Source organism: Macrosteles quadrilineatus, unplaced genomic scaffold (assembly GCF_028750875.1).
Source record: "Macrosteles quadrilineatus isolate MER2022 unplaced genomic scaffold, UCM_ALF_1.0 Scaffold_7__1_contigs__length_78375512, whole genome shotgun sequence".
Classification (NCBI taxonomy): Eukaryota; Metazoa; Arthropoda; class Insecta; order Hemiptera; family Cicadellidae; genus Macrosteles; species Macrosteles quadrilineatus.
In genome coordinates this window covers 63,299,241-63,325,483 of record NW_026542600.1, presented here as the reverse complement: position 1 = coordinate 63,325,483, position 26,243 = coordinate 63,299,241, and the positions used below count along the sequence as shown (strand labels likewise).

Below are 26,243 nucleotides of genomic sequence, written 5' to 3'. Positions count from 1 at the left end.
GGATCCATAAGGGAGGTTAAGAACGAGAGTAGAAAATAAACCTTCCCTTCGGCATACATATGGGTCTTGCTGCCAATTTCTGTGCATCAGTAGCCTAAGTCAGATGAGGGGTACAATTCCAGGGGAGTAACATTTTGGCCCGTCCAGTTTTTTTTTCTTTTTTTATGACGATGGTTAAGCCATTCGTGTATACCTTAACAAAGGTTTTATAATAAGGTAAAATTCCAACCCGTACAAAACTACATATGTCGACAAAACGAGATGTCATCCTGACGTCACTACCCTGGGTGGGGTACAATTCCACCAACCAACACTGTACGTTCGGCAACAATAAAGACCACCCCCTGGTTGAAGTCCATTTTTGGTGATGGTAATTTTATGCTATTATTGAGGATTTTTTTTACATCACGACTATTTAAAATAAAGGATTTTAAGACGATTGGGATCTGAAGTCTGATCCTGTTCTCATGTGAGAGAATGCCTATATAAAAAGGTGTATAACAAGGTTAATAACAAGATGAGTACACAAACCTGGGTGTTCACTAAGGGGACTTTACAGGAACCACACAGAGATAGTTACAGTCGTATAAACCAGAAACAAAACGTTAAAAGCTAACTATAATTAGCATCAAACCTTTTAGCCTCTGGATCACATTCATACAGATTGAAAGGCTAAATACTTTTTTTGCTGCCGAATTATCTGGGATTCGTCAGGTGACCAATTTTTCGAACGTAAAAGTTAATTTTTAAACTTAATATCAAGTAGTGGAACAGATCCACCTTATTCCTTGGGTTATGATGGGTCTTCGCAAACACTTACGGGAACACGGACACGAAACAATTTGACAATAATTAGGCAATTCGTAATATTGATAGAGGACGTTGGCTGTAGCTGACATAAGGTGAAACATGATTATTTTAATTTAAATTGTTATTTAATAATTAGTGCGAATAGAGTGTATGACACAGTGGCCGTCTGTGCAAGATGAATCAGATCCAAAAATGACGTAAAAACTTAGTTTTTAGCGAATTTCCCTATAGGGAAGTAGCTATTACCGTAGGTGGCACGGTAAGACCTAGACCCGGGACCGATTTACTTTTTCATTTTGATGTCCCCAGAGGCCAAAAACACTATTCGTTCAAATTTTTATATATGTATATATATATATATAGACATATATATATATATATATATATATATACGTCCGTGAACGCGATAACTTGAGTAATTTTTGTCCGATTTTGATGAAATTTGGTTTAAAGGTGTAAAGCGGGATAAACTTGAATGAGTTCGCGAACCAGCACGATCGGACCATGGGAAGGGGGCTTTACGGGGGGTTTTATGGGGTAAAAATTGGTTTTTCTCACTTTTGACCCTCAAAACACAAAATTTCCCAATTTCTCTTTAGGCCTTTTTAAAGAGCTTAAAAAAACAAAAAATTTAGTATATAAAAGTATTTTTGTTCAATTATTAGTAACGGAGAAAATTAAAAAAATTTTAAATTTTAAATTCCCATGTTATTCTTATGGAGAATATTGTCAAATGTTGTAGTTTGCTTGTTTATGAATATATTTTGATCAAACTTGGCAAATTTATTTATTTTGTACTAAGCTATCAATATTTTACTCAAAAACACACTTTATTAGTTTCCTTGAAGCAGCAAACCTAGGTACTCGTTAAACCTAATGTTATTAAAATATATTTAACTGAAAATCAATTCAGACAAATGGAAATTCGCTTAGTCGGCAGGTTTGCTGCGGCGGGGGTATTTTTTACTAATAATGGCGGAAGATGGCCAATACCAGATCAGGTCAAAACAGTTTAATGCAGATTTAATGGCAGCAATGGTAACATATTGTTTGAAATCACATTTTATTAAGAGGAACCAAATGTCACTTACGAGTAAAATATACTGGAATAGCCGTGTTTAATTTACAATTCGGATTTGTAAACAGGATAGACGTCTACGAGTATTATTGAACTAAGATGTTCTTATTAGGGCCATAAGTCATAACGTGTTGCAAAATATAAATATGTATCATGGCTGAGATGGGTCCAATATTCATCTTTTATCTACTATTATTGATTTAACGGCATTTGAAAGCCAAAATAAAAATACAACAAATACTGTTTGAATATAAAAATAACAGAAGATGCTCATGATATTAGACTCTCAGAACGCACTCTTCATATAACTTGGTCACAATTGGTACTAGTTTCATGTACTAACTATTCCTGCTGTTATATTGTCGGACATCATGTATTTTACGCTACACACGCTTTAACATAAGTCAAACGATAGAATCTAAAGATTTGCATCAACAGTAATTAAAGAAGTAATTAAAGATCGAAAATAAATTACCAATTATGAAAACATAATTTGCATTGGGCATTTGATTAGACAATAAAGTGAGGTGTGTACAAATCGTTAAGGATCAAAGTTGTTTGGGTCCTATTTGATCCTCAAAAGTATTCAAGAATTTCAAATAGTATTCTCGACAACATCAACTGACAGTAATACAAACCGATAGCTGAAGATGTTGCAGACGAAGTTCTTCTCATTGGCACACTCAGTCTCGCAATGGTAGAGGGTGGGAGCTGATACTGTCAGGACCACGATGGACCTCTCTAGACGAAACCCTGGCCTCATCCTCACGAAACATTCTACACATCATACACCACAAAAATGTATACTGTACACCTTATACATCGCTATACACCTCTAAACGTGTTCACCGAGATATGTATACTGTTCATGTTTGGCATAAGGATCAAAGATATTATATGTTTTGGTTAAAAGCGTAACTAATGTAAATTAACGGTTTAGGGGGATCAGGTTATTTGAGTTACTACGCCGATTTTTGATTGATACTAATCGCATTTTAATAACCCATTTCAGTGGTTGTTTTATCAATTTTTTATGATCGATAGCAAAATTTTCACCTAATGTTTAACATGGTTAAGATTTATCAGAATATTTATTAATTTCTTAATCCAATTTGGTTTATGAGGGGGTTTCATTGTTATAAGTTTGTTTTCCTACGATTTCTTTAGTTTACGCTTTTGTATTATCTAGTTTATATTTGTCTTACTCAATGTGTTAAGGGCAAACGTAAAAAGGATTATCTTTTACATTAAAAGTGGTCACCAAAAACATTAATTTATCTCTAAGTTGGAAAGATAGGTTACGAACATGGTTTATTTCTATCTGCTCTGCTCAAAGTATTCATGTTATATTAAAAAGAAACATTATTTAACATTTTAAAATTACATGAACTATATTTCATTGTGATAATCCTGAAACTGCAGTAATGACTAAATGTTTTTTTTTACCTGTCATGCAGTTCCAAAAGTAACGATTATATTACATGTTTCGGCGAGATGCCATTGTCAGACACTTCAGTCCAGGGAATAAATGTACTCAACCTGCTTGATTAGCTTAGTAAAAAAAAAAAAAAACTAAGCTAATCACTCGGATTCAATGTCCCTTGTACTGAAGTGTTTGACGATGGCATCTCGCCGAAACATGTAACATAATTGTTACTTTTGGAACTGCATGACAGGTAATAAAAACTCATTTAGTCAATATCAACATATATTACTATTCGTACCAACGATTGATTACAGTGCTACAGAAAACGGTTCCTTTGATTTTGAAACGGAGACACTCACAGAAAACATCAGCCGTTTTTTCAACACTGAATTAGAAGGGTTAAAATGCTATCAAAATTGATTCATTGAGTTGACATAAGACTAAATGTCACTGATAATTTTTGGTTTATTTAATCATGATAAACATTTATTTTAATAGCGAAAAGGAACCGATCTATTTGACAAAGTTGGATTATTATTTCTACTTCACAACGTTACAATTGACAGAGCATGACACCGCTACGTTAAGTTCGATCCAAGATAGAAGTAAGTTTGGCCGAAGAGAATGTGCGAGATATGCAAGGTACGGTGACCGGTGACCGGCCGCCACCTAACGCAACGGTAGGCCGCTCCTTACCACACAATGGCTCGCAGATCTTTCCCTAGATTTTCACACATCCGTGCACGGGCGTCGGTCAGCCTCTGTCAGAGAGGTTATTAATGCCTATTCCTAACGGAGGAAACTGTTATACAACTGAAAACGGTTAATTGGTAGCGTTTTCAGGTATTTTCCGGAAGAGGGCCGCCTTTCATTACAGTGCTATGGCAGTTAGGTTAGGCTAGAATATTTTTGCTTATTTTGGTTTATGATGATAAAAAATTTAACAATTTTACAAAGTTTGCTTTTTATAAACAAATAAAATAGAGGACACAAATACAATGTCTATGCATATTTTCCCATTTAATCAAATCACACGTGATAATTACTTTTGTTTTTTTTTTGTTATTCTAAATAAACTAACATAACCTAACCTAACTGCCTCATAATAATATAAAGAATTACGGTCCTCTTCTTGAAAAGAGGAATGTTTTCCATATCAAAACATATGTTAACTTTGGCCCAAGTAATTCATTTGATAACGCACTAAATATTAAGAAGTTTTGAGAATTTATGTATTAACATTATTTGAGCCCCTGATATAAGACGTATTGCCACTGAGAAACGAAGTAATCTCACCAGCGTTATTTATTCTCTGTGAATCCAACGGAACTGTTTGAATATTCCCGTCTTCCTATCGAGTTTATGATGCAAATTTTATGGGTAACGTTATATTTTAAAATGTCGATATTGCATCTGCATGTTCTTATCGGTAACGTCTGTAGATTTTAGTTGTCGATTTACAACACGTATAATATCTCAATGTATATATAAAATTAAAAACCACTTTTTTGTGCATCTTTTAAAAATTAATTTTCTTTTAGGTTGTGGTTGTTGTAAATCATTAAATGAAACCGTTAAAAAAACTTTTAAAGTGGTTTATGCAGATGATTATCCTATTTCAGGAATTGATTTAATTTTATACTATACACTTTATGTATTACCAAAAGTTTACTAAATTCTTGTTTAGAGTTATTTATTGCACTATATATTTTATCTCTGAAACATAACTAACTATTTATTATGCATAGCAAAATCTTTGCTGTTAATCAAAATATAAAGTAATAAGTACTTTGTTTAACTTTGAATGCCATGTAGTCATATAATTTAAAATCTAAAGGTAATTTTTCACTTGGAAGGAATATATATAATTAGGGTTATGAATGGAAATTTAACTTAACAACCAAACTGAGTGAAAGTTAGTGTATTTCCCTTCTTACAGTGGAAATCAATGAGAAAGATCACTGAACAACTTTTGAGGTGGGCTATTAATCCGGATTCTATTATTGAGGTTTATTTAATTAAAAAATAGTACCTAAATAAATAAACAAATTTATACAAGGAAGGACAATTTTACGCGTCTAAAAAGATTTCCTTCATGTACGCTATGTACAATTTCCTTCATAATTCCATACTTACATCACTTAAAGGTTTTTAAGTGAGAGGAGCAAATTTCTAAAATTAAAAATATTAAATAAATATCAGTTTTAAATACTAACAACAAATAATCACAATGTTGACAAAAATTTAATTTAAAAAGAGTCACTCCTAATACACTACAAAAACTATACACTTATGGCTAATGTCTACGCTTATTACTGGGTTATCGGTAGATACATTATACATTATGCACAGCCCGCTACAGTGGGTGAGCTACAAGCCGACCAGCGTCTACTTAGTCTACTTACATCTACTTTACAATACTTGGCGAGAGTATACTGACCATCGCTGGATGGATGGCGCATGCTATAGCCCCCAACACCATAGCCCCCATAGCCCCCCATAACCCCATGTAAGCGTTGCGAGCCGTATTGAGTCCACGGGCGGAGTCCACTCCATGGGCGAGTGCAAGACTTCGGAGCGTTCCTGTCGCGCTCGAAGAAGTCGTAGTCTCGGTCAGCGTTGAAGTCCATCGTTGGGTCCAGATGGTCAGAGGGCACAGAGGTCAATTGGCAACTGCTTCGACCTCGCCCGGTCCCGTCGAACCTGAATGCCAACATAAATATATAAAGGAATCAACAATGGCAAATGTACAACAGGTCTTTTTCTAGATAAAAAAGTCTATACAGTTTCAATGAAATTTTATTGAACAAGTTACACAATTGTGGAATTAAAAGAGTTGCCCAGAATTGGTTTTGTAGTTACTTAAATGAAAGGCACGTGATTTCAAAATTAATGGGATTTTGATTTCTATGGGAAAATAGAGTGAGGTTTTCCATAGGGGTCGTAGCTGAGGAAGATTCTGATCATTATTTTTACTAACGACTTTTGTAATGGTCACTTCAATGGAACAAACTGCCTTCGCAGATAGCACTGCACTTTCCTTCACCGAAAGTTTGTAGATAGCAATCCTGAAGCAAACGAGACAAGATTTAAATGCGATAAAGTGATTCTTCTGCAAAAATAATTTGAGGCAAGTAGTCAATTGTACAGAGGATTTGTATTATAATTGCGATAAATGTATATCATTAGTCAACACATGTCAATTGTTCTGTAATAATAAAAAACGACGTTACGAAGTAGTTTAGACATTGGAAAGAGAACGTAATTGAAAACTTCACATGGAAAGTTGCAAGATAGATAGGTATAATATCCAGTATTTAATTTTTTTCCTTAGAAACATTTTCCCATTTTAAGTTTGAGGATATTTATTTTTTGTTTTTGTTCATAGTGGACTTGAATAAGGAATATTCTGGGGTGTCACCTATTTGACAAACTTTAAGTCTCTAATAACTCCGCAAAAAAACATTCGTTTTAGTAATTTGTATCAGGGGTGATTTGATGCATCATATCTATGTTTCCAAGAGCTCAATCTACTACCTTTAAGATCAATTTTATTGTTTTAAAGTTTCAAAATTATTAGGTAGTGAATTGATAGCTCTAAATAATAGGGGAAACTTCAAAGCTGGGCTAAAAAATTCAAATGTTTTACTCAAACATATTTTCTAATTGTTAACGTATATTCACATGTTATTGCTCATGTCACAGGCTACTAAATTAGTTGAGAATTATTCAACGCCATAATAAATTTGTACTGAAATGAAGGATTTGGCTAATGAATACTAGAGACATCGAAGATATGTGCCTGTAGTTGGGTAGTGTTAAAATTAGAGTTATGGGTAATAGTGTAAAGGTGTTTAGGTTTATACGAGTTTTATTTATTTATGTCCTTATTGATAAAGCGTTGTATTCTAGGATTTCTTATATCACCTTGTTCACTGTTCATGGTTTTTACTTTATTAAATGGAATTAGTGGTTTGTTCAATAATTCAAGGTGTAGTCCTACGATATTTCATTTTTATTTAGAATTGCTTATAACTGTTATTTGACTCATTTTTTCAATGTAAAATAGTTAACTACTAGTGTACATGTTGCTCGAATTCGAGCAATTGCAAAGTATTACAGGAGTTATTTCAAAACGAATAACAGTCATATTTACAATGAATTTAAAAGAGTCAACTCAAAGATTACCGGTGTGTAACTCAGACCATGTTTATCTTCGTTATTGATAAACCTAAAGCATTCCGGTCGGTTTTCTCCTTCTCAAAATGCCTCGCTGTACAGGCAACACAGGTCATTGATAGAGGGCCAATTGAGAACGGAAAGTTGTTTTGGGGTAGTGTTAGGGCGCATTTTTAACCTAATAGTTGAGCCTATTACGCGTCACTGTTCTGTAGCTGCGGTCGTTACACGATTACGCCTCCTGTCTATGTTTCGTTGTCATAGCGTCGGAGGCATTTAAAAGAAAAAAACAACAAATAAACAAATTATAGCTACACAAAACAACGATAAATTCACAAATTTAAGTTACAATCATGCTAAAACACGATCTGTCATAGCGACACAAAACAACGATAAATACACAAATTTAAGTTACAATCATACTAAAACGATCTGTCATAGCGACACAAAACAACGATAAATACACAAATTTAAGTTACAATCATACTAACACGATCTGTCATAGCGACACAAAACAGCGATAAATACACAAATTTAAGTTACAATCATACTAACACGATCTGTCATAGCGACACAAAACAACGATAAATACACAAATTTAAGTTACAATCATACTAACACAATCTGTCATAGCGACACAAAACAACGATAAATACTCAAATTTAAGTTACAATCATACTTACACGATCTGTCATAGCGACACAAAACAGCGATAAATACAAAATTTAAGATACAACCATACTAACACGATCCGTCTTGGAGGTTATGTTTACACAAACTCAAATAGTAAATAAATGTACTCAATGCGTTTCATTGAATTGAAAAATAAATAACAGCAATTAAATTATACAGCTGATCAAAATGTAAACAATTATGTTCTTCATAAGGATAACATGGGAACTTTCAAAGCCACTGGGGCAGAGCCCAAGGGACTTTAAAAAAAATGTATGGCCAGTTTGCAAATCTACGTGACACGCTCTTTCCAATAAGACGTCAATGGATAAAATCGGTTAAGAAATGGCGTAGGAGTTCAACCGACAAAGTTTCATGTAGCGTATTAATTATATAGATTCTTAATTTAAGTGGACTAGACATTGCAATATATTGGTGATAATTGGCTGTGTAAGGTTTTATTGGTCAGTGTTTGTGGTTTTATGTTTCATTCTAAGTTTACGTTTTGTTTGTGGGCCCCTAAGACACATGGTTTAGGGGCCCAAACTTTCATTTTGTTTGTTAAAATGTTGTGATTGGCCAGCATGGAGTATTGTATTTTATTTAAAACTTGTAGTATACAACGAAGAAAAGGAGTATTTATATACTGTGTGAAGTGAAATTCACTGTATGCCTTTACGTTATCAAATGGTACGTGACGTGTACATGTAAACGATCTATTGGCTTACAAATGTTATATAGCACTTTTTCCTTGTACTGAAGCGAAAAGGTTGCTTTCAATATATATTTTGCGTGGTTAGGGTAGTTCATTTTATCGCTATGGCAAAAAGGATCAACTGGAGTAGAAGACACTAGATTTAAAATTAGCTGACTTCGTCCGCTGGGTTTCCCGAAGGGCATTGTTTCCATCAATTAAACTTTGTCCGTATTCCCATTGAGTTGTCGTGGCTATTATCGTTTACAATTACATTTTTCATTACAAGATGTACGAACTTAGTACAGGTTTAATATCTGAAAATATTTTTACGAAATTAAAGACATATGAAAGAAATAAGTTTAGCTATTGTGCGGACAAACTTTTACTGTATGTGTTTTTACTAAAGAAGGTAATGTATGAGAATTCAACTCGCTTTCTAGTTCAATTATATGTTAAGCTAAATGTTTCCTAAATGTTTAATTCAATATTTTTATTCGAAACCTGAAACCTATTGACGAAAAGATTTAACTACGCAACAATTGCTCAGCTGTTGGATCTGTGAATACAAATATTGGGCGATTTAGTTACTTTGAAACATATGCAATTAAAATAAATTTTCCAGTGTATTAATAATCTAAACATTATAAGAAATAATACAAAGAGTGCGTAATTTAGAAATTGACAAATAAATAAATTCTCAAAATCTGTTATTTAAGAATATTAAGATTTTAGCGAATTTCCCATATAGGGAATAAGCTATTACCGTAGTACTCATGGTAAAACCTGGACGCGGGACCGATTTTTTTGTTTGTTTTGAGGTCCCTAGAGGCCAAAAACACCATCCGTTCAAATTCATATATATATATATATATATATATATATATATATATATATATATTTATATATGTGTCCTTTAGCACGATAACTCGAGCAAAAATGATCTGATTTTGATGAAATTTGGTACAAACGTGTAAACCTACGTTTATTCGAACGAGTTCGCGATCCAGCATGATCGGACCATGGGAACGGGGGTTTACGGGGGGTTTTATGGGGTAAAAATAGGTTTTTCCCATTTTTGACCCAAAAAATATAAAATTTAGCAATTTCTTTCCAAACCATTTTGTAGAGCTTAAAAATAATTTAGTATATTGAAACGTTATTATGCGCCTAATGGTTACGGAGAAAATTCCAAAAAATCGTAAATTTAAAATTCCTATGTTATTCTTATGGAGAATAAGTAAACTGTTGTAGTTTGCTTGTTTATGAACATATTTTGATCAAATTTGGAAAATGTTTTTATTTCTTACTAACTATTAACATTTTACAAAAAAAGTTTTACCCTCCCTGATGCAGCAAACCTAAGTACTTGTTAAACTAATTCTATTTAAATCGGGAATAAATGTTATATTTTTAAGTAGACATTTCAGTGTAAATCCAATCAGTCAAATGGAAATTCGCTTAGTCTGCAGGTTTGCTGCGGCGGGGGTATTTATCCTTAATATGTGTTCATAAAATCATAAACGTTATTTCATAGTCTAGGTACTTTTTGAGACTCAACAGCAATTAATCACCGTGACTTAGGGTTGAATAAAACTCATAAAACCGGAGGGAGATGGAATTAAAACTTGGAAGGTGAAAAGTGCTAAGTTTACAGACTGTGCGTTTTAAGACAATATACTTCAGATATGATTAGTCTTAATTACTTCCGCTCTGAAACTAAAACACTTTAAGTGCCGTTGCATTTGTTGGGAAAATTGAAGACCAATAAATTATTGAATACCATAAATATATTTTCTTTTTCATAAAATGTATGTAAAATGTACCCCAGAGCCTTGGTGTCACATTTCAGTGGATTTAGTTAGAAACCCCCTTGTTATAACTTTAAGCAAAGTTTCGTTAATAAAGCAATCACAAACGATAAAAAGGTTTGCTTAATGAAATGTTTCGCTGATGTAATAAAAACACTCTCAAAAAAGAAAAGAGATTAATGAGAAACGCGGTTGGTTTGGTTTAATAAAAAACTGCTTTTCTTTTTTAGTGGTCCGATTGTTCTCTTTTAATTTGTAACTCCGGTTCAGCCTTTGTATGCTTTTTCGTTTTGAGGATAACGCATGTGTAAATTAATTCAATTTATCTGCCCTATAATACTGTACAATTGACATTTGTTCCAAACTTGTTTCTCAGAGTGAATTCAAAAAAGTACTGTTAAGTGAAAATATAATAGAACTGGTCATTTCTAGGGATGTTTTTAACCTGATTACGTTTTGGTTGACATAAATAACCATACATCTGTAGATGGTTTAATGCAGATGTATTACTGCGTAGTTTGTTAATAATCCAACTTGTGTTTTTACGATAATCTAAAAAATTGAAAGTGCTGCCCTACTTATTACATGTTGATCCATCCATTCCGTGAAAAAGTAATACCATTAAAAATTAATCAAGACTTGTTCACCATGAGCTATGCAAAAACAAATAAAAAACTGTAAAAAAACTAAACATATTTTAAATAATTTTCGAGACGAAACTACGTCTTCCCCTTGCCATTAAAATGGAATAGATACCAACATAAAAAATACAGAGGTACATAGAAGGGCATTAACATTAAGTACGTTTAGTGAACACCTAGAAATATGACTTTTGACAAAGTTCTCCAGGAAATAGTTTGTTGGAATAAATTGATTAAACCAAACACCAAACATTATTCTGAATTCACACATAGTGTTTACATCTTTCGCAGAACAGTTTTTAACTCTTACTGAAACTGTTTATATTTTATAAGTTAGTTATTTTTTGTTGACTAATTCGAAGAACCTTAACATAAAACCGTATAATACATCGATGAGATCTGCATACATCATGTCCTTACCCGACCCTCCGTAATATCCACACTTGATTTCATAGATAAACTTCCACAGTTGAACTGGACCGAAAAGAAAAGAATTCCACCGGAAAATAATTACATGACGAAGATGATTATTGCGATAGGAAGCGTTGGGGAAAGGCGTCCATGTCACCAGTAAGACAAGAAGGACATGGTGCGAGTGACACTTGTTATATAAGAGGATGCAATCAGGATCCAGAGGATGAGGATGATGGGGCAACTGTCATGTGTGAGCGTGGCGGAACAGAGGACTGTCCCCCTCAGACCCAGCGAACCATGACCGGGGACTGGCGAGGACATCGACACTGGCAAAACCATGGAGTCTGAAGAAAATGTCCAAATATTGGGATGCTGCCCAAGATCAGTATGAAGAATGATGGTTCCGAAACCTATAAATGTAGGATGTCAACACTGCCCAACAAATTTAAGAGGTCTTAGATGTAGGATGTCCATTCAAGTATTGCAAAAAGAACTTGTGAATTGGTGGCCAAGACTGCAGAGCCATAATGTCTGATATGCAGATTTAAGTGTTAAAAGTTGTTCGGAGTTATTTGCTCGAATGGGAATGTTAAACTCAAGCTGACTACAAACATCCCACGGGTTAAGACCATTAAATGTATCTGCATTTTTGCAGGAAACTGAAATGTGCAGAGAAATTCTGGATCATAAAGATGACTTGAGGAGTGGAATGCCAATTACTTAGCCCGTCTGGTTGTACTTTCATGATTTTCTCTTAGTTATTTTTACAGTAATGCCAAAGGATTTTTAAATGTGGGGGACCTTCTTACCCTCATTTCGTAATTTTCTCACTAGATGTTTGAAGATACACTCATTTACCGAGTCCTATTGAAAGAAATGGTTTACAATGAGTTTCCTTTTTACGCTGTTGTCCTGAGGTGAAAGATAGTTTAATCCACATCTTTGTATACTATTATTATTTTATCTGCAGTCAATTGAATAAAAGAGTTTCTATTCTATAATATGGTTTGTAAAGAAAGAAACAGAGGAAATTTAAATTGATCAGGTGGAACGCTGGTATTTCTAACAGGCGATAGCGAAATCACAGTGTTGTTAGCCTCGAGATATTTTTCGTAGCATGTGATATTTCATGTTGGCCTCTTTTTGCAGAAGCGTCTGTTATATTTTATGAATCCCATTAACACATCTTACCATTTCATAATATAGTAGTTTTTCCGTTGCTTTACAATTGTATTCCTTACAAATACTATGTAATCCTACAGAGTAGAAAGATGCAATCACCTGAAATTGAACCCCTCGCAGAGGAACGCCTCCTCCTGGGCGCAGAGCTCCTCGCAATGTCTCAGAGAGGCTGTAGGGACGGTCCGTCTGAGGTAGCGGTCGGCTAGCTTGCGGCCAGTGGCGAACCGTCGAAAACATGCTGCAACACACTGATGAGGTTATACAGACCGTCTAGAGCCGCAGGGCCCTTGGTAGGTCCTAGAGTCAATCGTGGGAGTTGATGCATAACACGGCGAGGTTATGAGCCAAACCTTCCAGGAGACGAGCAACTGACAAATGAACCTAAGGAGATCACAAACCACGCCACAGCTTTGATTCTCCTAATCACTCCATGCTGTATAATCTAATTAGACCCAACCAAGGAGATCCCGTATATTCCAACCCCTTTGATCTAATTCCTCAGATCTAATCAATTCATTCACGTATTTAGAGATGTAGCTGTAAATCTGATTTCAAAGGGCAAACTAATTTTTTTGTATTTTTATTTAAAATTAAGACTCAATGAAACCAATTAAATATATTGATATACATAATGCACTAAACATAATTACCTAATTACTAAGCCAATTCTCATATCCAAGGTCCCTAAAGTCTATTCTCGCTGCAGGATCAGCAAATCCCTGATGAAACTAACCACATAATACACGTCTATTACAGAAGGATTACCCGAACACCTGCCAGTTCCCAGATACTCCTATTGTTTAACGTTTACCCAGGTTTATTATTAGGATTCATCAAATGCATCAATGAAAAAACTAATCATTTAGGAAAAAGATTTAAAATTGTTATTCCAATATTGTTTAAAAATATTGTTTTATAGTGAAATATAATTTTACTGTGTGCTAGCGAATTTACTGAAACTATAAATCTTGGCGGTACATTCTTTAATCAAATAGGCTTTTAGAAAAAGAAACATCAATATATATAAAGCCCGAGTCACGACAATATAGAGAGTTAAAGGTTAATCCATCTCCGTCAGTCAGTGACACTGGTGTTCCCGTAGGAGGTCCAATCACAGCTGCTTTGCCCTGGATTTTACCAAACATCTCACACGATTGAAGCATTTAGGTAGTGCACAACCAATAATACCTACATCAGAACTAATCTGAAATATAACACCCAATGTGCTACTTTGAATATGCTAAAATGTGTAAACAAATCAACCTACAGTTACACAACAAAAATATAAATGTTTCATAAAACAACATACCGTTATTGTGCAAACAAACTACAGATTATACTGCAACAAAGCACTTTAATAATATTGCAACAACTGTGGTAATATGTGTTCATTCTACGTGATCTGGTATACAACTGTAGTTCCTTGCAATACTTTACCCTCTTCTGGGGGAGGTAAATGGGTTTGGACTTGACCGTCTTCTGAAAATACACAATATTGGTTTTTAAATTGCAATTTATAGAAACTTATTTGGTGACCAATGCCAAAAGTTCTACAGTATGTAAATAAAATGGTATTGATATATTGTAGCAGCTTAGATTTCATGTGTGAGATTAATCTATTTTCATACTAACGATTATACACTCCAATCGATTTAGTTGTTATTTTGGGTTCTGGGTTCACTAGTAATATAAAAAAAATCACAACCAAAATTCGACGACTATAGATTTACCATAGAATCATGATTCCATCCATTTTGAGCCATTATATAACACTATTGAGATTGTTTGTTCATACAAAGATGAACGAATCTGTATCTGTTATTGCTTAAGATACACTTCAAGGCTAATTCCTGTCATAGTTGCAGTAAGCCCTATAAGAGTATACTGTTTCAAATTATTATATAAAAAAATTGAAATGATCACTTGTATTTGGATCTATTTCTTTCACAGTTCAGTATTGTTTAACATCAACTGATTTTACATGATAAAACTCCACTTAATTTCTGGCACGTACTACATCATAGTAACTAAATCCACTATGTTAAAAACATACTTTACAATAATGGTATAACCTTATTACAAGGCATTTTTAAAACCTTTATTTAAACTATGTTTTTATTGAATCGTATGGAGAGCAAATGCTACATATCAGTATCTCAGATATCGAATCTCAGCATCAATTCTACAACCATCAGCTTGGAAACTCTATTAAACTATGATGAGCCTCAAAGTATTTGGGACTTTTAATTATTTTAATTATGGCGTTTCTAAATTAGGCCGTTGCTGTCATTTTGATATATCACGTAGTGTATACGGGTCAAGTATCTCTACAACGATATATTTGCCTTCGGCCTAATATTTAAATCTTCGTGAAAGCAAAATCAATACATGGACGTTGGCCTGAAGCAGACTCTACAGTATTTTACTGAATAAATTAGTCAGTATGTTTATTCCTTATTTCATACTTCACAACTATATTAATCGTTATTATATTACAAAATAACCTTTTAATTGTATTGTTTTATTTTCAAACTACTAATTTTGGAATTAAATATTGCCATTTGTATGGTAGAATATAATTTAAATCACTATCCGTTTTCAGATTGGAGGAGAAGAAGTTTCTAAATGGAAGAAAAGCTTTTAAGGTTTAGGTTTTTATTCCGACGTGATATTTGAATATTTAATATTACGAGTTAATATATTAATCCGGTCCCATACTTAGAATAAGGCCCTATGTTATTCTACATACATATTTCCTTACTTAACACCATACATGAAATAAAACCTTACAGTAAATTTACTGATCGTTAAGGCCGGCGCCTCTCTATCCCGTTGCGCCAGTTTTAAATGTTCAAAACCGGTCATTTTGTAATACAGAACAAGGCAATTTAATTATTTATTTATTGACCCCACCTGACTTAGATCGAAGGTATATTTTCCCCCCAAGATAGGACTAATTCTTCATTGATTAACATAAAAACGTGTCCACTTTAAACTAAATTTAATAAATACAATAATTGATATTATAAGGCCTTACCTTAGAAATCCTGTTTTTTGATCCGAAATTAATTTCGGGCCCGAAGGTCCATCATCAGTCGGAATCTATTAGACCAAATGTTTCTAAAATAGAATCCACCAGTTGGGTTTCGTAGAAAGTTTTACAACATTTAAGACAATACGAGTCATAGTCAATGCGAAAAGAGTAAAACAATTAGGGTAAAAAACCATGGTTTTTATAATGTAATAGTTTTACTCTTACAATTAGGGTTAAAAACCATGGTTTTTATAATGTAATAGTTTTACTCTTTTCGCATTGACTATGACTTGTATTGTCTTAAATGTTGTGAAACTTTCTACGAAACCCAACGAGTGGATTCTATTTTAGAAAAAATTGGTCTACTAGATTCCGACTGATGATGGACCTTCGGACCCGAAATTAATTTCGGATCAAAAAACAGGATTTCTAAGGTAAGGCCTTATAATATCAATTAATATATAAGCAGTCCAGAGGCTAAAATGATTGATAATAAATACACACTTCTATTAAGGATTTATATACTGATAATGTAGGTCACCCTAAAATATGTTTACGTAACTCATACTTCTGTTATGATAAATGCATCACTAGTAGTAATAATTTAAAAAGATACAAAATACAGTAGATTTCGCTTCAATGTAACTCCCGCACATCTAACTAGGATTAGCTTGCAAGGCTCTAAGCTAGAACAACTCGACTATAGCCGCGGAAGGTAATAATGTTGGTCTTCGCCGGACACCTCACCGGTAATTGTGGCTAGCTTCCCACATTGTTAAACGGTGAATTTGTTTCAGGATCTCAGCATTGAGCCACTCGGTCAAGGTGTGATGGACCCTTAGTTACTAACAGCTGAGATATCTTCCACCTGTTTCATTCACATCTGTACTTAATTGATTTCCAAGGAGAACATTGCACGTTTTATCTACCATTTACTGTATGTACATATATACTGTTATTTAACTCTCTGTTCGTAACTCTTGAATAAATATGTATGCTTGCATTCAAATGTTTTGGCTGCTAGTTCAAGCTCAAGCGGGAACGATTCTGGGCCCAGGTCGTTTTTTCATTGGACTACGTAGTAACAAGACCACGGTTCGGAACGTTCCCTTAGGAAAAAATGTTAGAATTTTAAAGGCATAAAACAACCAAACAAGCTTACAAAACATACAATAGTAAACCTTAAGTAATAAAATTTAAACAATTATACAGGGTGCATCAGACGACTCGAGCACATACTTTAACAGGATATACAGCCGGTTGTGTAACTCACTGACTCACTGACCAAGTATCAAATGTTTACCCACTTTTAGAATAGCTAGGAATCTGTTATTTGTTGTAGAGGTCCCAAAACACCCAGAAAATCCAAAAAGTTATATTTTCAAGTTACAACCCCCCCCCCAAAAAAATGCCTTTAAATCCCCTTTTTTTAGAAAAACACTTTTTTAAACGGCTATAGCTCGAAAACGGTAAGAGCTAATAATTTGAATGAATTTTCATAGTCATGAATTACATTTTCTACAAGACACTCTAAGGAGTTTTTAGAAAATCGCACTCCTTCACCTTTAAAAAATGCCCTACTTCTAAAATTTGTATAATGTTCTATGGTTTTCGACCATTTTTTTTATTTTTAAAATTACTTTTCGGACATATATTTGTACTTTTAATGATCCCAACATTGAAAGAAAAGTTCCTAAAGTGACATTTTAAAATTACGGAAAGTAAATAAAGGTACGTCTTATAAAACTTAAAACATATATTTACGCTTATCCTCGCCTATTGCATTAGACTTGTTTCGCCTATTGGGTCTGATGATGATTGGAGTGTCCAATCGAAATCGATCACCACTTGCCATCTTTTGTATATTTACCGTCTTGTGAGTAACAGTATAAGCGTAAATATATGTTTTAAGTGTTATAAGACGTATCTTTATTTACTTTCCGTAAATTTAATAACACGTACAATGCTGATCAAGAAGTTATTTTAAAATTGTAACCGACTAAAAAGATTTTTAATGGCGTACTTTCAATAAAAAAGCTTGTTGGGCCAAACCGTTTTGCACGGGTGGTCTGATTCACCCTGTAGACAGCTTGGACCTGAGCACTGGTAGTATTGCCTAATTCAGGCGTATTTCTATACTATGCTCATATTTAATAAAATAACGCATTTAATTAAATGCATTAGAATAATAATATAATTTATTTAATAGGCCCAAGATTGTGAAATACGACAAATAATGGCCTAAACATACCTAGTCAAACAATCCTGCTATAGTTTGTAAGATATACTTCCCTGTGCAATTGTTTGTTTCATTTTGTGTGAATATTAAAAGGAATTATTAATACTATTAAGTATTAAGTAAAGTAAAGCGTTCTGCATTATATTATAAGATACATTTTCATAAATATTGATATAATGGACGCAACAAAATATATGCAGTATGAAAAGAAAACTGTGTTGTTGATCACTATCTGGTGTTTGGAGGATAAAAGAATTTCTGCAGACAAAATTTTGTGTTTAAAATGGTCTACAATTTCCCTCGAACTTGGAGGGTGTTAAGTTGTGTGGCTCGAAGGTATATTAAGCTTGATGGCAACGTTTAAGTCTGCTACATTGTAGGTCCAATAGGACCTGGCCAGATTTTTACACGTTTTATTAAATTAACTTAGATTAGAAACTAAATAACAAAGGACTTTGAGAAGGTTAATCTCTTTAGTCAGTTGTTGCGATTTCCTTTGAATAGGGGCAGAGCGTCTAGTGTAAAATATCCGTAAAGACTATAATTTAAACGTTAATTGAATCAGCAGATGCAATTCTTAGCTCAAATTTCCCCCAAAAAGGTTCATATTTTTAATATTCGATTTACGAAAACTGTATGAACCTATTTTCGATACTTGCAAAAAGATCCAAACTTAAGTTTAAAAAAAAAGGTTTTTACCTGCTTTACTGTCGGTGATCCGTTTTTTGTCTGCGACCAAGGTTTGAAAACAGTCGTGTAAGTGTCAAATGTATTAGACGACACTACTCTTCACATCCCCAAGGATGAAGAGGATTTTTCAACCACTTGGTACAGAGCTTGAAAGTATACCTTTGGGTCCGCAACCCTGGTCGCAGACCAAACACGAATCACCGACAGTACAGCAAGTATTTAACCTTTTATTTAGAAAATAATAGGTTGCGATACCTTTTATTATCCTCCTACAGTTTTCCGATGACTATATTTCTTACCATCAAATCTCCCGAATTGTTCAACGTCTCGTGTTTATGTACTATATATTTGTGTTGATATTTTATGTATGAGAGAGAAGACGGAAGGTTTGGCGATGCAACAACCTAACCTTTGCCTTGAAACCATAGTCATCCTAACACTACAAGAATTGTCAATGATAAAAGTTAACATAACCTATTAACTTGTATCAATTTTCAACAATTTAGGTGTAAAAATATAAATAAATGTTAGTACACATCAACCCAACATTTACACGTAGATATTTCACCACACTATATATAACACTACTTATCCATTAAAAAAAAAAACGGATTTCCCGTATCACAAAATCTTGTTCCACTTAACATAAAACGTTAACCAATAAACAAAGCATCAATGACATGATGTATTGAATTAAAGGTAATGGTTTTAAATCTCCAAATTGTTTTGTCATATTTCAGGATTATGCTACAAACATGTTAAGAGATATTGTAACGAACAACAAACATCAGTATGAGGATGACATTTTAACCGGATGTATATGGGAGTATGGCAGAACTCACCAGGGGCGTCCTCGACGACGATGACGTTGGAGAAGAGGTCGGAGTGAGAGTCGACGACCCAGGGGGGAGGTAGGATCATCATTGTCACCATTAGCAAATACTTCCACATCCTGATCTTGATATATAAACTAGCTAGCGAGTGTTAGTGTCACCTACGAGAGAAGACCTCCTTTTGTTTCTGCTCCCGAGAGTTAATATACTAAAATAATTAGCTTTATTCCTCTTGTAAATTAGGAAAATATTAAATTTGAAAAAGGGTATTAGTATCAATGAATTTGAAAAGTATTTAATGGGATGTAGATCAAAATACGTCCAATAACATTCACGAAATGTACTTTTACACTGCCAAAAGACGGTAAACATATATAAAAGACTAGTGTTGATCGATTTCAATCGGACACTCCAATCATAAGCAGAACCAAAAGGCAATGGCTTATAAATTTAATAACACATATAATGCTGAACAAGACGTCATATAAATCTATATCTAACTAACTACCTTGTATTGTAGTTTCAAGGGAACGTACATGTGTGTATTATGTATTTAAATTTTCATAAAATTGTAGAGCCGTCATTAATTACTCCCGTGCCCTTAGCACCAAGATTTTTGTTATTTTAGTATCTCTGTTAGAATCAAAGTGCTTAGGAAATCAACCCCTTTAAAAGGAAATCAGTTTACTACTCAAAGTAAGGGTATCCTTGGGAATCAACTGTCGGGTCCGTCCCTCTACTCTGAAGTCCTGGGCATTGATTTGATCAAATTACTAGCTAACCTAAATACTGGGGAACACTTTAACTGCAGAGCAATAAATCATCCAGTAAATTTATTTAAAAATAAAAACTTAATTGTTAAGCTACATTAAAATATAACAGAATGGAGGTCTAAATATCTTAGTTTTAAATCTTTGACGTTATTTAATTTGTAAATGTATTTATTTACTAAGAAATATTATGTTTTGTAGCGTCTGTAAGTAGTATATTTTACACTATAGTTAATTACAACTACTTGAAAGATTTGTCAGGGTTAAATGTGATAAGCAACACGAGGTAGAAACGATAATATATTTCTCACAAAGAGCCGAAACAAGGTTTTGCACACTTAATGCCGCGTTTTAAGTTCTAAACCAGACTGTGAAAACATAGAAACCTTTTAAGATCCATTAGCTAAAGATATAAACGCCTTTTTCACCACGGTTTAAATCAAACCCTAATCTATAACGGTAATGTATGGGTTTATACTTGCTAGGCAACTATAAAAATGCAGTTAGTTATATTGTCCGTTGTCTGTGGTTGAAAGTAATGATTTTCAACCCCGGCTGGCAAAACGCAGTTTTCTTCCATCGACTTACGTTCTAAATACAGACAACATCCTATTTTCTTAGGCCAAAATTCAACATTAATATCAGCTGCGAATACCGGTACTTAACTATTTTTATCAGAAGGCCCTGTTTAACATAGAAATCAGCTGAAGAATGTTTATACGGTAGGTATGTAAAATGCTGAGCTGAGCCATTAGGTACTTTTCTAATTTTAAGTGCCTAATGGCTCAGCTAAAAATAGTTTCATGGATTAAAATTATTAAATGCTCCTTAGTATAATAGAACCCAATTATTGTTTTAGTAAACATGATTTAGTTTGAGGTTTAGTAATGTTTATTTCTATGCCTCGAGTCAAAAAAGTAGTTTTTAAATATTTTAATTCGAATTTTGAAGAATTTGTTTGAAAATACAGTTTCATGCGCAAATGATTGTGGTAAATATTGTTTAAATTTGTTTTCAATGAAAGAAGAATATTTTGAGTCATTTTTTGATATTAATTAATCGGAAAGCCTCAAATTGGTTCCAGTCACCTGATGTCTGTATGACTGACTAGTCAATTTACAAGATTTATGTCCCATGGATGTATTTACAGTTTTTTGTTTACTAGTTTTCCATCTGTCGGTCTGTATGTGTTTTTTACACATTATTTTATTACACAGGATTTATTTAAGATTCAATTTTCAATTTTGGTGTACATGTGTACCCTAATTGGGATGTTAAGTGTATAAAACCGTGCATTTTCAAAATAATGTTTTATAGCTATGAAGATTATCATGGAATTTTAAAACTTTTAAACGGTTACCATTTTGAAATGGATTTGGTGACAGAAACGAAATTTAATACACTTATTTAACGTGATACGATACACATTTATTCTAAATTTGAAGTTTCCACCAACACACGGAGAACCATGTTTATATTGTAAAGTATATTTGCCTCGACCTAAGGAACAATTATTTTTAACGTTTCGGAGAGCTCCAGGAAACTCTGTATTTGGCCATTGTATAAATTTGTTTCCTTCATTTTACATGTTGTTGAATATTATAGTACTAGATAAATTACATCAATTAGTGTCGTAAGATATCTTGTTGTATCTGATTTAAAACTTTTAATTTGTCACGATGTATGTCACAATAAAGAGAAACAGAAGTATAAAAGTTTGTTCAACCAAAACTTCCGAGGACAAAAATACGTAGGGGTTAAAACGAATTTTTCCAAACTCGTTGTAATACATCTCAACTGTGCTGGACATTCAATTTAAACCCAGAACTTTCGCTCGTCGAGTTCATAATCGAACTTTTAGGATCTTTGTAAAATGAGATCAGAGTATTTTGACAATATTGATCTCCATAACAATGAGATATCACCTAATTAATTCATCGTGGTATAATTATTAATTAGTTTATGATATATATCTGTATTATTGAATATATTAGTAGGAATAATTTTAATGACGGTATTACAGTAACTACGTGAATTTTCTAAGCTCATAAGCAACTCTATCCAAGGACATCACTTAAATTGACAGCTCCCTTTGTGTTGGTGAGAAAACAAGTTATTATATCAAATCTTATTACTACCCGTAATTTCATTACCTTATGATTATGTTTATATTTAGAATGAAAGAACAAACTATGTTTGCTTACACACAAAGCCAATATGCCGAATAACTAAACTATGTTGCAGTAAATATATGTTAAATTTATTGGATAGCATTCATTAGTAACAATCCCATGGCACGATATGAATTAACTGTGCCGTGCGGAATGGTAATAGAATGTGTTTTAATTTGAGTATGGCGAACCAACTCTAATGTAGGATTATTCGTATCGAAAAATATATACGTCAAACTGTTGATGTTTAAAACAAACACGTGGTTACAAAGAGTTTCTATTTTGGATTTCTGAATAGTAAATCTGATGCTTCGCCAAACGTCATTTCGCTTGAAATAACAAAACACAGGATATTAAAGTTTCTCAGAATACCCGTAAATATATATATATTGACAAATCTTTTGAGGATACCCATTAAACCGGAAAATAATAAAAGCTAGAAGTGTAACTAGTGATTCTACAGATTGGAGTGTTATTGAAAAGGTTCAAAGATACGGTCGAGGGCTCGTTAAGAAGAATTCGTTTTTGTTATACTTTCTGAGGAGTTTAATATTCCAAGAGTATATGCTTGCATTTGTTAAACGTTTATTAACATGGTTAATCTTAAATCTAAAGTAAGTGAACAATCATACGTCTTGATGAACAAGTAGTTTATGTTTCATTGACTAATTTTGAGAGAGTTTTACAATCGTTAAAAGTTATATTTTATTTTTACTTCCTGTGATTGAAAAGCACTAATGTTTATTATTTATAATTTACATCTTGCAGATAATATTTTTCTATTTGAACAAAAACATGTGTATGCCATCTAGTCAAAAACCTATCACTAATACTGATATAGAAACAGAATCTTTAAAAAAAATCCATATTATTATAGTAACGTATTTTAAAGAGTTAACTGAATGAGTAAGAGGGGAGTTTGTATAAAAAATCGAACTAAAAGGTAATATGAATAGTATTAAGAGTTGGTACTATGAATTTGCTGAATGGTGGGCATTTCTAAGCGTATAAGAGCAACATGTATATAAAGAGTACAGTAGTACGATGTACCTCTTATGTACCTCTTACTGAACTAAGAGGTACTGTGAATATGCTACAAGATAATACTTTGTATTTATCAAAGGGAGAATCTGGTGTATGTTATGTGTTTGTAGTTTTTACAACCTGTAAGGGATTACTGGGCTCTAAAATATCAAGGGGCAACATGTATCCAAGAGGTAAATTTTAAATAGGGGTACCTAGAACACTAAGGGGTCCTGTTTTCAATTAGAGAGAGCCTATGTATGTACGAAAGGGTGGTCGTATATATATGGCAAGTGTTGATAATATTATGTATATGCTAAGTATTATGTATATACTAAGGAGTTATACTGTATTGGAAGAGGTTTAGTTCTATGTATAACCTAATAAGTGGTATTATGGTTATACTACATTATCTTACTCGGGAGCAGAACCCTAGGAAGGCACACAAACACTAGTCACGGCGCGAAGAACGTTGTACTGGCAATACCACCGACGCCTCCTTCTTGTGTACACACTTCGTCCTGCCCCTTCCACTACAAGGACGTCCAGGACCACAGGATCAACAGTGTTTGTGTTGTGATGAGTCAATTTTTTTGCTTACTTCACCGTCCTGCTCTTTCAACCGTACCGAGCACTGGACTGTACCTAACTTCCGCATATCACCATTGGGTTTGTCTTCGGCCATTCTGATGATAACATGAAAGTGTATTTGTAGCTTGACTTCCTCGTGTATCGTGGCTCATTCAGTTACAAAGAGACAAAACAGCGTCAACTTCGATCTACCGAGGGTTTTAATTGCTATAACAACTTTGAAACTTTAATTTTTAGGATTATGAAACCCGATATTTGCCCCTAAATATAGACCATGCACCAATTATAAGCCTAAAACAATAGTAGTATTGATGAGAGAAGGGGTAATCATACTTTGAAAGCACACAATGGTAAGATGATATCGACAATCATTACAGAGATCTCTTAACAAAATGAGGAAATTCTAGGACCGTCAAGAGTTGTACACTCTTTGAATTCAACCTTTATAATGAAATTACCGTTTGGTAGAAATAAAATCAAGCTGAAACAAACAAGGACGTTTAAAACATGTGATGAACATTAAAAATTTATCTTATAAGATATTAGGGAATATACGCATATTAGCAGCTAGACACCTGAATAGAGTTTTTATTTCGCACTTAGTTTATTTTTGTTTTTAATTATAAAACGCCCACAAATATTTTTGAAATATCTTTTGTGGTTATCATCAAAATACAGTACCTTTAATTATTTTGAAAATTTATATCATTTTAATAATTTAGTTTAATATCACAAGTATACTGTTATTAAAATCTAAAATATAACGGGTCTTTAGTGGTTTATGTGTGAATTTAACTGTTAATTGATGTTTGTGATACTATTGCTTAACAATTGAACAAAAACTTATTTATCCTTCCGTGAATTCGTGATACATTACAAAACTATTATGGTTCTAAAATTAAATACTGATTCGATAATTAATAACCACCTGCCAGTGTTCAAGGTTTAGATGGTTTAAATGAAATATAAGACAGCTGTTGGATTCTGTGATATCCAATGTTTTCATACATTCTTTCTGAGGATTATTCCATTCGATTTAACCGCAATTTTCCAATATCGCCCAGGCATCAAGTTATAGCTATTACAGAAACAATATCAGAAATACGATCGGATGTTCGTCGATATCTTAATTTTAAGAATACTTTAATAAATCAACGTGGCATTTAAATATTTATTATCGACTAAATATTATTGACAATGACTTATTTATTTAATACATTTTACTTACTGAATTCGTTAAAAATATCATTATTAGGCTGTAAAAGTCCCTTGTATACGATTTCCTTATAACGGTTTGTATTGTAAGAGCATTGTACGGTTTCCTTTTTACTTGAAATTGATTCCATTGACATTGAAAACTGCAAGTAGACTTGTCAACCTTTTGTAAAATACGATTCGTCTTTTATGTTCATTAATTCTACATATTTTGTTGGTAGCACAAATTAGAACAGAAACTGCATGGATCATAAACATAAAAAAATTACGTCATTGGCTCGAATGTAATAGCCGTAACAGCTGGTTGGGAAGTTTTTGATAGTTATATTTGAATATTAATAAAAATATGTTTACATTCGGGGCAGTGACATTTTCTGTTCTAATATTCGTGATTAGTAGCTTGAAAGGTTTTTAGCTAATTTACTGTACGTATTTGGAAGCTGTTACCTTACGTCTCATGGTAAGACCTATGGACCTCGTATAATATTCTCTGTAGTTTTCAGGTGCCCAGAGGTCAAAAATACCTTTCGTTCATATTTATATATATATATATATATATTTATTGTACCCGAACCCGCTTGTCAGACATTCTGACGAAAAGATTTAACGAAGCTATGTGTCCGTTACCACATGAACTTGACTCAAGTAAAATAATCCAGTTTTTATGATTTTTTTATAAGCGGATTACAAACTTGCAAACCTACATTTACTTGAAAAATTTCGCGAACCAGCATAATTGGTCTATAGGGATAGGATCTCATTGGAATGAA

General features: G+C 33.3%; 1 protein-coding gene across 1 annotated transcript in view; it reads right to left on the bottom strand.

Annotated features, from left to right (window-relative positions):
- LOC128999047 (uncharacterized) overlaps positions 1-26,243 on the bottom strand; it is a 120,965-nt gene that overhangs the window by 22,887 nt on the left and 71,835 nt on the right. Inside the window, exons 7-9 of the mRNA XM_054425404.1 lie at positions 13,007-13,145; positions 5,755-6,017; positions 2,527-2,665 (exon numbers count right to left, since the gene is read on the bottom strand). Coding sequence (XP_054281379.1) covers positions 2,527-2,665; positions 5,755-6,017; positions 13,007-13,145 — 541 coding nt within the window. The remainder of the gene's footprint in view (positions 1-2,526; positions 2,666-5,754; positions 6,018-13,006; positions 13,146-26,243) is intronic.